The following is a 12472-nucleotide window of genomic DNA, read 5'->3' as shown; positions in this document are numbered from 1 at the left end:
TGCTCCCGGCGCGCACGCGCGGGCCCGCCTTCTCCCGGCGCCGCTTCCCGGCGGAACTTCCCGAGCGCCCGGCCCGGCCCGGGCCGGCCCCACCCACAACGGGCGGGCGGGGGCGGGGCGGCGCGGCGGGCACGCCCCCGGCGGCCACTGGCGGTGCCCGATGAACCGAGGCGGCGGAGCGCGATGGGCTCTGCCGGTGATGCTGGTGTGTGCGCGCTGTGGCGCTGGGCCGAGGGCCCCGAGGAGCAGCGGCTGCTGGAGCTCTTCTCCTACGGGCTGATGGCGCTGGGCGCCGTCTCCTCCCTGCTGCTCCGCTTCATCCCCATGCCCTACGGCCGGTACTCCTCGCGGCGCTTCGGCTGGCTGCTGCCCGCCCGCCCCGCCTGGGTGCTGCAGGAGCTGCCCTCGCTCCTCGTCCCGCTCGGACTCGCCGTCTGCGGCGGGGCGGTCGCGGCCGCCCGGCCCAACCGCGTCCTGCTGGGCTGCTTCCTCCTGCACTACGCGCACAGGTGCGGCGGCGCGGGCGGGGCTGGGGCGGGTGGCGGGGGCTCCCTGCGTGCTGGGGGCAGGGGAAGGGTCGGTCTTCATAGAGATACCTGGCTGCTGCTTCCTGACCGAAGGGGTTGAGGTTCTGTTAATTAGCTTTTGTTATTTAATGTAATAGTTACTCATGTCTCTTCTGCTTCGCTACACTGCGATGTGCCCTGCATTGTTACGGCAGCCTGGCGAATTGCCGTGGCCATGCGGTGCCGGCTGCCTTGTGCGCGCTGTGCGCTGCGATGCTCCGGCGATGCTCTTGGCGCTCCCTAAGCGCCCCGCTCCATCCCTGTTCTGCTCCTGCTGCTGCGCCTCCCGCTTCAGCAGTGGATTGAGCAGGCTGTCTTAAGGTCACTGTGTTACAACCAGGAAAGTTCAGCACCTTGTTCTGATAAAATCTTGATGTTGCTAAACAATAGCTATTTTCTAATTATATTGTTCAACGTTGTCTTTCAACATAGCGTTCGTTGCAGGAGTTGGACTGGATGAGCCTTGTATGTTTCCTCTAGCTCAGTGTATTCAGTGATTCATTAAAATACTGGCAAGGCTGGGGCTGAGTGCCCTATGTTGCCAGGTAGTCAAAGGTATTCAGGCATTTTGTAAAAGTACTTGGAGAAGGCAGCTTAGTTGGAGCCCAGGTGCGATCTTGCTGTTCCCTTCAAGTTATGGACAGTAGCTACTTGTCGTACTCCACGAGTAAATTTGCTGCCAAGACAGGAGGGTTAGGTTTGTCAGGTTTGTTTTAAGCCCCTTGTGTGGCTGATAAGTTATTTTCTGGTACCTATTGAGAGAAGCTCTTGCTTTTGACCAAGTGTGTTCCACAGCCTTGTTGTGGGGAGGTATGTGACATATGATTGGCCCGGAGGCTGCCTTTGAAAACCTGCAATTGTGTCTTTGCTCCCCCTTTTTCTATTCTTAAGCGTAAAGACATTAGTTTTTACATGGGATCTCAACTCATCCTTGATGTCTGGGAATAACTAGGAATGTGAGGCAATGATTTGTACAAAAAGGTGAGCTGTGCTGCAGTTTCTTTTTTTCCACTTGCTTCTTCCTATTGCCAAACCCAAAGGACTCTTGTGTAGGTAAGTGTAGACTGGAAGAGACCTCTGTTATCTAGTTATGTTTCTTGTGGCATTGCATGCTTTAAATAATCCTGTAGTGAATTTATTACTCTTTCTTGAAAGCTGTTAGCGTTGGACTTCCTTTGGAAAGGTTATTTTGAAGCAGTTGTCCTTGGGTAGGTGGAAAACACATGAAGAATGCTCAGGCTTCAGTGATCCTGCTTCTATATCAGTATAGATCATAATTAAATCAATAGACAATTGGGAGTTGGCTAGTACCACAAGAAAGAGCACAAGAGTATTCACCTGCTCTTCTTGTTTGGAGCTAGTTTGTTTACTTGCATAATCCCCCAGGAAAAGCAATCAAGATTCCTTTCCCAAATGGGATGGCAATTGAGGGTTTGTCACATCTTTAGAGGTGTCATAGAGTAGACCAAGACTGTCAAGGTGAAGCAATTAATGTTTTGGCTTACAGGATAGGGAGGAAACTGAGGTCAATTAGGTTAATTTAAAGGGGATTGACTTTCCTCCTGGAAATGCTGGGGGAATTTAGTGGAGGGGTCTTGTTTCCTAGCTCATCTCAGAAAGCTTGATGATACAACTGAGGGTTTAGGGACAAAAATGGACTGTGCTTAATATCAGTTGTCTTTATTCCTCTCACCAAAGTAATTGCTTTGGATGCAAAGTTCAAAATTTCTGCCATACAGTAGAGAGGACTGGTTTTGTAATTCCAACTAAGCAAAAAAAAAAAAAAGAATGTTTTAGATATTAAAGCAAGTGCAGCTATCCTTTCAGACACCAAGGGCTGGTGCTGAGAATTTGTAAAGTAGGGTAGTGTGCACAATGTTTGGACTTCAAAACTATCATTTTTGTGGTTAATACAATAAATTTTCTTTTCTTTGTTTGCTATAGGGCACTCATCTTTCCCCTTCTGATCCGAGAAGGAAAACCAACGCCGTTTTTCACTTTTGTGTTAGCGCTTCTGTTCTGTGCTTTCAACGGGTATTTGCAGGGCCGAAGCTTAACCACCTATGCAACTTACCCTGCAGGCTGGCTGGGTGGCTCACGCTTCATTACAGGTGAGTTAAATCATGCCATGAGAACATCAGGTGTCATTTTCCTCTGTCTTCATAGCTCTTAATTTTTTATTGTGATTTTATGGTATCTTCAATGCCATTTTATAAGTCTTCTCATAGTTTTCTCATTGGTGTAGCTGGAGGCCTTTTTACCTTTTTTAGCCTTTGAACTGACACTTCTTTCTGCAGTGCTAGATGATCTGATTGTCGTCTTTACTCTCTACCAGCCAAGTAAATCCAGGTCAGGTATTTTTTTTTTTTTCATGTAGAACCTTGAAGCCCTACATGGAACCAGCAGCATGCAGGTTTAAAAGAAGCAAAGCTTTTCTGTCTAACATGTAGATTAAACTAAAGTAACAAAATCACCGAGTAAAATAATCTAGCAAGGGTAGCTGCTAACTACTGTTCATAATGCCATGGCAAATGCTGCAAGTCCTTGGTGTCAGGATATCTATATTGGATACACACACAGACACCAATCCAGCTGCCCTTGTAATTGGGGGGTGGCTTTGTCAAATGACAAAACTGGCCACACAAGGAAGGGGTGGAGGGGTTGATCATTCACTCCCAGTGGGGAAGTGAGGTTACATTTATACTTGAAGGATATGATTAAAAGACTAAGGTATTTAGTGACAAAGTAATTTATTTATTCAATTTTTTTGTTTCCTAGACATCTACTTTTGCTTGCTGTCAAAATGATAGTACAATTTCCTAATGAAATCTTTATAGGAAGATCATTTTCATCTGAAGATAAACCAGAATGTTTTGCCTCATCAGTTAAAGGCAGACTAGTGGGCTGTGTAACCTCTCACTGTGGAACTCTTTTATATAGTTTGTCTGTTTTGAGGACCACAATAACTTATATCTACAGCAGTAATTGATTTCGAGCAGGAATATGGTTTTGATGTGATTTCCTCATGGTTTCTCTGGACTGTGTGTTGGTTTAGTTCAGAGCAGTGAACTTGTGTGTTTTCAGAGAAACAGGAATGTTCTGCTTCAAATGCAGAACCATAAACTTGCAAACCAAGAACGTCATAATCTTTCAGCATGAACCTTGCACCTGAGTGCCAATTAAGAGCTTGTGAGTTTACCAAGAGAGTTGGTGAAACTGTGAAGTGGTGGCTGCTATAAACAGGACACCAACACCTCTGTGCCTCACCCTTGCGTCCTTTCCTAATCTGTCTGCACTTGTAGTTGGAAACTCCTTTCTTCCTTTGCTTGCTTTAGCTTCTTCAAACCCTTTGCAGTATGCCATGTCTTTTCTTACTCCTTTAAGTTCCTATTCAACTGCTTCCTTTGAATGTTCATGGCTAACTCTTTTGTGCATCAAAACACTTCTTTAGTAGCAGTTCTGCAAAGCAGAACAGCACCTGTAACTTACAAGGTACAGGTTACAGAACATCAGCTCCTTAACTGCTGCATGAAGCTTTTTATCTGGCCACCAGGCAACTAAGCACACGTGTCACCTCTGCTCTCGTTGCACATCAAACCTGAAGAGCGTGTATGCATTGTCCATATCTGGGTATAATCTTGCAGGCAAGGGATGTGGTTGCTAGTGTCTCTCCTAATATTCATAGGTATCTGGATGCTCCAGATGATTGTGTCTTGTTAGGAAGACTAATCACAGAATCTGAGATGAGGCACTGGTTAACCTCAAAACACAGATCTTATCCATTCCTTATCAGCAGGGAATGCTGCCTTCAAGGGAAGATAACATAGGTAACATGTTGCCAAGGGATAAAAATAATGGATTCCAATCCTAAATTCCTTTTGATTTATCCCACCCTCATGGCAACATAAGGATGCAGAGTGTGACAACAATCTCAGTTTCTGTGAAAGGCTGTAATAAATGGCTAAACCATTTTGCTGAATGATTAAATGGCCCGTTAATTCCTTCACAATTGTACTCCTTTTATTGCACAGAAATCTGTTGGGGAAATTCTGATGTGCTATCAGTAACATAGTCGAAGGAGAGTGGGGCTAAGATGTGTCCCTCTGGGAAGATTAAAAATGGCTGTTTCCTTCAGTGTGTAAAATCTTAGCATATTTTTCTATGTCAAAGTTAGGGAAACGTATACGTTACATCTGCATATATATGCACGTAAATACATTTATATAAGTCTAGCAACATAAGAATAAACTTCATTTTTGAAGTGCTGTTTCCTGTCTAGGGAGCTGTTGATACTGTGAGCTCTGCTGATTGAAGAGCACAGTGTGGGGCTGGGACTGTGCAGGATGTCACCAGAGCTGTTTATGCTGCTTACATTATTACTGCTTTGAGACAATATGCCTAATGTGCTATTGGACTGTAGTTTGTTTTCTGAACAAACACAGTGCACTAAATATAGTATTTTCAATATTTCTCTTCAGGTTTTTTAGGATGGTTGATTGGCATGGCCATCAATATTCATTCTGATCATATTCTCAGAAATCTGAGAAAACCAGGGGAAACTGGTTACAAGATACCAAGAGGTAAGTAAAATGGTACAGAAATTAATACAACATAAAGAAGTATCTCTCATATAAGAAGAGGTGGAGAGAGCTTAGACTTTTCAGACTAGAGAAGAGAAGGCTCAGGGAGATCTTACCAAAGTTTATATACTATGAAGAAAAGAGAACCAGGCTCTCCTTAGTGGTGCCTATTGACAGGACCAGAGGCAGTGGACACAAAATTCAAGCACATAAAATTATATCTGAATTTTTTTTTTTTTTTTTGGCTGGGAGGATGGTCAAACACACAGGTGTGGAGCAGGTTGCTCAGAAAGATTGAAGGGAGACTCAAAACCACACTGGGCATAGTCCTGGACAACCTGTTCTGGTAGATCTTGCTTCAACAGTGCTGGTTGAACAAGATTATCTCAAGAGATCCCTTCCAATCTAAAATGATTCTGTGTGAGAATAGTCTTCTAAAGCTTGGTGTATTTTAGAGGAGATAGTAATTTAAGATACAAGAGGCAACTGGAAATAGCATTTTGTTTTCTACCATGGGAAGTGATTTTATAGTTTGGGAAACATTTTTTTCCCTCTGAAGCCAAATATTGGAAGGAATCTATTTCATTATGTCACTTGGCTTGTGCAAATCTTTGGGTTTCTTGACCAACATTGGCTATATTTTTAAAAAGGGGTAAAAATGTCCCATTTTTTTTCCATTGCCCATCTTTTCAGAGAATCAGCAGGTGGGTGGAGGAGAAGGACCTAAATTATTCACTCAGTGTGGGGGCAGCAGGGGAATGAAGAAAGTACTCAGCATGTGACCCATCTCATGTCCAATATAAGAGGGAGGTACCTGAAGTAATTGGAGAACAGCAACAATTTTGAAAAGGGAGACACAGGGAAAGGAGGACAGAAATCCAAATGAATTTGGCATTGTAAATTCTGGCCTTCGTGGGGAAATGGAGAATATGAAAGGCTTTCTTATAGAGCCTATATTGAAGTGTTGAGGTTTATTATCACTTTTGGAAACAGGCACTCTTCTGGGTACATTACACTCACTGAGAGCAGAAAGACAATACCTCTGAATTCTGTTATCTCACTACATTTTTTTTCTTAGTTGTTGCTTTTTCTTCTTGTTGCTTCTTCTTTTTTAATAAAACTGTAAGAACTAAGATATATAAGGTAGACTGTTATTTTTCACCAAAATGAAAATAATTATAATTTTAATAGCTGTAAATAGAAGTGCTCATGTGAAAAATTAATATGAACATATTATACTCTGTTCAGTGTACAAAAAGTTTCTGAAGGAAATACGGTATTTGCTGTAAGATCAGGAGTAGCTGGTCTTTTTGATGTTGCTTATCCAGTTCAAGTGCTAGAATTTCACTTTTCTTTTGTCACAAAGGTAGTGTAATTAGAGAGCAAGGTCAAAACATGTTCTTTATTACATTTGCCAAATACTTGTTTGTTTAGTCCCACTGGTAAAGCACACACTGAGATGTTATCCATTTGTACATCAACTTTAGAATTAGGGTGAAATTCTTGATTTATAAAATTCCCAGCAGCTGAGTACCAATTGTTTATGCACAATTGTCTATACAATCGATTTAACACAGACTGCCAAATTTTTACTGCATATAGAGGCTGAAACAGCAAATCTGATGAAGCATGGGAACAAAAGTGCAATAACTGTAAGCTACAGAACAAATTTGGAACTTTACTTCATAATAATAGTATTGTTCATAATTAATAGTATTGTTCATAATTAACTTATATTCTAAAGTACTTAAAGAAATGAAATTGTAGGCTAAGTAATCCTATGAGTATTTTCTGGGGCTCAAGGGGAGTATGTCTTCTATTTCTACGTATTTTAAAAAAGTTTTAGGGTATGATCAAAGAACATGTCGTTAACTAATTATTCGCAAAGGCATTTACTTGCTTCTGATGCTAGTAAATCTTTTTTTCTTTATTTAAAGAGGAAAAGTGGAGCTACAAAAGGTCTATCTTAGAATGAGGTCTGAAGTGTTCCTTCATAGTGCAGCTTGAACTGAAAAATGCTGTTTCCACTGCCTTTAAAAATCAAATAGAGACATTGGTGATACAGCTCCTACTTGGTGTACAGAAAAGGTAACATTGAACATCCTGACTAAGGTATTTTGAACTAACTCTGTCCTGCTTCCAGGAGGAATGTTTGAGTATGTCAGCGGAGCCAACTTTTTTGGAGAGATCCTGGAATGGTTTGGGTTTGCCCTTGCCTGCTGCACCATTGAAAGCTTTGCATTTGCCTTGTGCACTCTCTTCATCCTGAGTTCAAGGGCAAGACAGCACCACAAGTAAGTGTTCCTGCCTTGTCAGTTCTGTTGTCTCTATGCCACACTGCATTTCCATTTCACAAATTATGCCTCATCCTACAGGGATGTTGCAGAGCAAGTCTTGTGAAAGAGAATGTTGCTGTAGGGTAGAATATGATAAAGAATACTCTGAGAAAACTAAGTACTGCAGAATTTCAGCAGAATAGTACAGAACATAAACACAGTACAACAAGGTGGTCAAAATAATGTTTAAATGAAGATAGTTCATCCTGGATCTGTAAAAATTATAGGCAAGTTTAGCAATATTGTCTTAATTAATCAAATACTATCCCTTCTCAAATTTGTTTCTCTAATATGTAATTTTTTTTAAATCACCCAAGCTGTCTTTAACAGGCACACTTCATAGTCATGTCTGTATCATACTGTCTATAATCAATTGTATGGACATTATGAAAACAGTTCTGATAGATGACATTTAATGAACTATCTGCTCTAAACATTCTGACTGTTCATGTACTGTATTTATAGTGTGGCTTTCCCGCTAACAAGAAGGACCATAGTTTGGGGAGACTTGTTTCCTGAAAGGATTCTCATTAAGGAATAGCATGCTTAAATGAATTTGAGCATGTTAATTTTATTTTGGATATTTTCAGCTTACTGCTTTGGTTCTCATGTTGAAACTTAGTGGCATAAGAGAAAATAAACATGAATTTAAGGAGGAAATGGGTTGAAAAAAAATACTGACCATCTGTGAGGGCAGCCATGTCTATGTCTAATGGAGTGCTAAAAACCTCCAGAAAGAGGTTTTCCTGTTCCTTGTTTGGGTCTGTGATACCCTCCCAGTGAACAAGTTTCTTCCACTATCCAACCTGGGCCTTCCAAACCTGTTGCCTTTGACCGTCTCTTCCTGTTTTATCACCTGCTATTAGTGAGCAGAGTTGCAGAGTATCTTGAGTTGGGAGGAGCATTGGAAGGTTGTCCAGTCAACTGGTGTGTGGCAAACCATAAGGCTCTGCCCAGTTGCCCAGGGCTCATCCAATTGACTTCTGAGTGTCTCCTCCTTGGCAGATGAAGCAAGGACAGGTTCTCCTGCCTCTCCCTGTGTATTACCTTCTTCAGGCTCAAATTCCATGGTTGGTTTCCACCAGTCTTAAGCCTTGATGGCACTCTTTCAGAACATCAAGAAAATATAAATGTTGTTAAAGGAAGTTTTTTACACTAAAGGAAAAATGCATGAAAATGGAACAGGGATACAGGAAAAATTACCCAAGCAACTAAAAATAGCAAATCCATGTAAATGAAGAAACATGTTAGTGTAGTTTGTTTATTTTAAAAACTTAGAATAAGTGACTGAAATGGGTAAATAGGGTAATAATTGTATTCCCTAGATGCAGGTTGCACCTATCATGCATTGCATGTTTTGTTCTGTTTATTCCAGCTTTGATCTTACAGTTGGTTAGCTATTGCTATTATGAATATCTGCACTTTTGAGGAGCCCAGGTGAATTTAGTTCGTTTCTTTCAGAGAAGCAGAGTAAATATTCAAAAATAGGAGTAAACATGCTTGTTATGAAAGGTGAAAACACAAATAATATTTGATAGTGCTCTGCATTTTTTTAAATTGTCTGGATTTGAAAATAGTGATGGTCTTTGAGGGGTGTTAGCAATAAGGCAAGTGCAATGTTCATCATGTTCAGTTTGTTTACCCAAATTCTAACTGAAGCCAAAGATGCTTCTATGCAGAATGGGACTCTCCTTCCTGTGTGTGAAGTATCCCTTGCTTCCACATGAAGTCATTATGCAATGACAATTGATTTTATTTTTTCTCCCTCTAATTTTAAAATATGTAAATACTCAGTATGTATAACACCCTACATTTTGAAAGAATTCTTTCCCTGACATATCTCACCACATCTGTTGGTTTGATTTCCCATTGCTGGCTGGTGTAACTTAGTTTTGTTATATTTGGTGATTAGATATCATTAGGATGAGTGCAGTAAATGCCACTTTTCTATCCAGAGTAGGTTATAAAGGCTTTTTTTTTTTGTAGACAAAAACATGTATAGATTAAATTAAACACATTGTACAATTCTTTCATTTTCTCAGCAGTGTTTTGAAGACTCAATACTCATCAGATTTTTCTTTGTTTTTCAGATGGTACCTTGAGAAATTTGAAGACTATCCAAAGGACAGAAAAATTGTCATCCCATTTTTGTACTGAGCTGTGCTTTTAACACTTTGAGATGGATGTCTTTAGTAACAGCCAGCATTTTACAGATGCTGGCAGGTTAGCAACACACTCGGATCATCACTGTGGCAAAGCCTTTCCATCAGTGCTGCTATTACTTACTGCTTTTTCCTCTTAATGGTAACCCAGAAATCTGATGGACAGGGTGAATAGGAATAGAGGTGGTTTTCCAGCAGTGAAGTACCTTCATAAATACATTAGGCAATGAGTCTGAATTGGCATCGTGGAAGTTCTGTGCATGACTTCTGAGGCTTCTTTTTCTGCCTGTGAGGGCTTCTGCCTTTTCCACTCAATGTAGCCAAGCTGTCCTGAGGATTGTGCTGTGAGCTCAGCCACCCTCACTGCAGTCTGGATGGTGTGTTCTGCCTACGTACACAAATAGGGTTGATTTTATTTGTTTTCCTTACCTTACTAATCCTTTAAATTCCCCCCACCTGCATTTCCAGAAGAGCTGGTGATGTAGACCAAAGAATTAGATGAATACAGTTGCTTTTAGATGAGAGGCAGTGTTTTTCCTTCTCCTTGCACCCTTACAAATATAGGGCACTGCACAGACAATATCTAATAATATTTACATAAAAGTTGTACTGCTAATAGATTAATATTGTCATCTACCTCTTAAAATTGATAGCTATCTCAATATGCAATATGTGTCTTCTCACTTTTAAATTGGTTTTGGAAGTCTACTTAGGGTACTTAGGCCAATCTAGCATTGTTAACAATTGTGTAATGTTTTCTAACTTAATTTATAAAAAAACCTTGATATTTAAAAAAAAATTTCTTACTATGCTGTTTTAAAAAAATCAAGTTTCTTCCTTCTTCTGTTGCTAACATTCTAGATTATTTTATATTCTAAAATTCAGGAGCTCTGTGTCCGTTCTCATACCCCAACCTTTTACTCACAAAGGACTCCAGATGGTTTCAAGAACATGATGGGATCCCAAGCATACAGATTTTCAATTTCTGCGTCTTTTGCATGACTGTAATAATAAAGAGTCTTTTTTGTTTGTTTGTTTTTTGGTAAAAACAAACCCAAAACAACTCAAGGGAAAACTAAAAAAAAGAAAAAAAGGCAATCCAACAAAGCCCCTGAGTGAACAACCAAATTCTAATAATTAAAAAAAATTTAAAAACAAGCAAATAAACACTAACTAAAAAATCTTTCCACAAAACTCTGCTGCTAATATAATTTGAAAATAAATGGAATTTGAATTTGAATTGGAATTTTGCCAAGTGTCATCTGCTCTGTTTGCACTTCTGTGTTGGGTTATATTCTTCAAAATAAATTAGTAACATAATTTTGCCAGATGCTAAGTTCTGCAGTAGGGTATTGCAGTAAGATTTGTTTTGATGAGCAGCAAAAATGCTTGCTGGAGAGAGAGGATGGTGAAGAGTTTGATTTACTCCTCAATGCTAAAATGGAGTATTTGACAATGAAAGTTCAGTAGTTCACTTAAAGCATATTCTGAAGATAATTTTAGAATCTTAGAATATCTCTAAATCTTGTCATCTCTGCAGTATTTTTTTTAAACCTTCTTGTCTAAATCATCCACCTATCAAAATCTATTCTAGTGGAAAAAAACATAGGATTCAAAAACCACTATCTACCCAAGGTCTTTAAGCACTTACGTAGTTTCTGGTGAATTAATATCTTTTTTGGGTTTGTATGATTTTGGTGATGGGTGCTACAGGGGTGACTTCTGTAAGAAGCTGCTAGAAGCTTCCCCCATGTCTGGCAGAGTCAATGCCAGCTTATCCCAGGGCCAACCTGCTCCTGACCAAGGCTGAGCCCATCATGAAGGACAGTAATGTCTTTTTAATAACATATTTAAGAAAGAAAAAATATATGTTTTCTTGGGCAGAGCAACATCTGTGCAAGGTATCAATTGGAGGAGTGGGAGGAGGCACTCCAGGTGTTGGAGCAGAGATTCCCCTGCAGGCCATGGAGGACCATGGGGATGCAGAGACCCACCTGCAGCCTGTGCAGGATCCTCATGCCAGAGCAGGTGGCTGCCTGAGATGAGGCTGGGAAGCCTGTGCTGGAGCAGGGATGTGACAGGGATGTTTGGAGAGAGGAGCCCATGCTAGGGCAGGTTTCGTGGTGGGACTTGTGACCCTGTGGAGAACTCATACTGGAGCAGTTGTGCCTGAACTGCTGCACCCTGTGGAAGAGCAATCCACACTGGAGCAGTTCATGGAGAGCTGTTGCCCACGGGATGGACTCAGATTGGAGAAGTTCATAGAGAACAATCTCCCATGGGAGGGACCCCATGTTGGAGCAGGGGAAGGCCTCCTCTCCTTGAAGAGCAGGAGAAACCTCAGGGGATGAACTGATCATAGCCCCCATTCCCTGTCTCTCTGAGCCTCCCTGGAAGAGGAGGTAGAGCCTGGGAAGAAAAGAAAAGTGGAGGGAAGGTGGTTTTAAGATGCATTTTACTTTTCATTATCCTGCTCTGTTTTTGTTAATAATAAATTCAGTTAATATCACAAATTTAAGTCTCTTTTGTCTGTGGCAATATTTGATGCTTGATCTCTCTGGTAGTTATCTCACCCCATGAAGCTTAGGCTTTGGTTTCTTCTCCCTGTCCATTTGTGGAGAGGAGTGACAGAGTGGCTTTGGTGGACACCTGGAATTTGGCCAGAGTCAACCACCAAAATATCTTATATCTTCAGGGATATTTGTTTAAAAATCACTGGTCAACCTACCAGTAAAATATCACCTTTCTGCAGCACTTTAGACTCTAATCTAACACTTGGTGGTTTTTTTTGCCTTTTTGAAAAGGCAAATGTTCTTTTAACACTAAAC

The 12472-nt window shown here is 40.9% G+C and overlaps 1 protein-coding gene across 1 annotated transcript; it reads left to right on the top strand.

The window, feature by feature from the left end:
* The first annotated feature begins 133 nt into the window (after nt 1-133).
* On the top strand, nt 134-10890 carry SRD5A1 (steroid 5 alpha-reductase 1). Its single transcript, XM_064705541.1, has 5 exons — nt 134-509; nt 2511-2677; nt 5045-5146; nt 7290-7440; nt 9573-10890. The coding sequence occupies exons 1-5, from the start codon at nt 184-186 to the stop codon at nt 9637-9639; spliced, it is 813 nt and encodes a 270-aa protein (XP_064561611.1). The 5' UTR covers nt 134-183; the 3' UTR covers nt 9640-10890.
* The last annotated feature ends 1582 nt before the right edge of the window (nt 10891-12472 follow it).

This window comes from Zonotrichia leucophrys, chromosome 2, assembly GCF_028769735.1.
Source record: "Zonotrichia leucophrys gambelii isolate GWCS_2022_RI chromosome 2, RI_Zleu_2.0, whole genome shotgun sequence".
NCBI classification, from domain to species: Eukaryota; Metazoa; Chordata; class Aves; order Passeriformes; family Passerellidae; genus Zonotrichia; species Zonotrichia leucophrys.
Note: the sequence above shows the minus strand (reverse complement) of the source record. Positions and strands in the feature narration are given on the sequence as shown.

What these genes read in the sequence shown, in the direction of transcription:
- SRD5A1 (XM_064705541.1), top strand. Translation starts at nt 184, where the DNA reads ATGGGCTCTGCCGGTGATGCTGGTGTGTGCGCGCTGTGGCGCTGGGCC. An exon ending in TGGCTCACGCTTCATTACAG is followed by an intron (nt 2,678 to 5,044) that starts GTGAGTTAAATC and finishes ATTTCTCTTCAG; the next exon opens with GTTTTTTAGGATGGTTGATT. An exon ending in TGGTTACAAGATACCAAGAG is followed by an intron (nt 5,147 to 7,289) that starts GTAAGTAAAATG and finishes TCCTGCTTCCAG; the next exon opens with GAGGAATGTTTGAGTATGTC.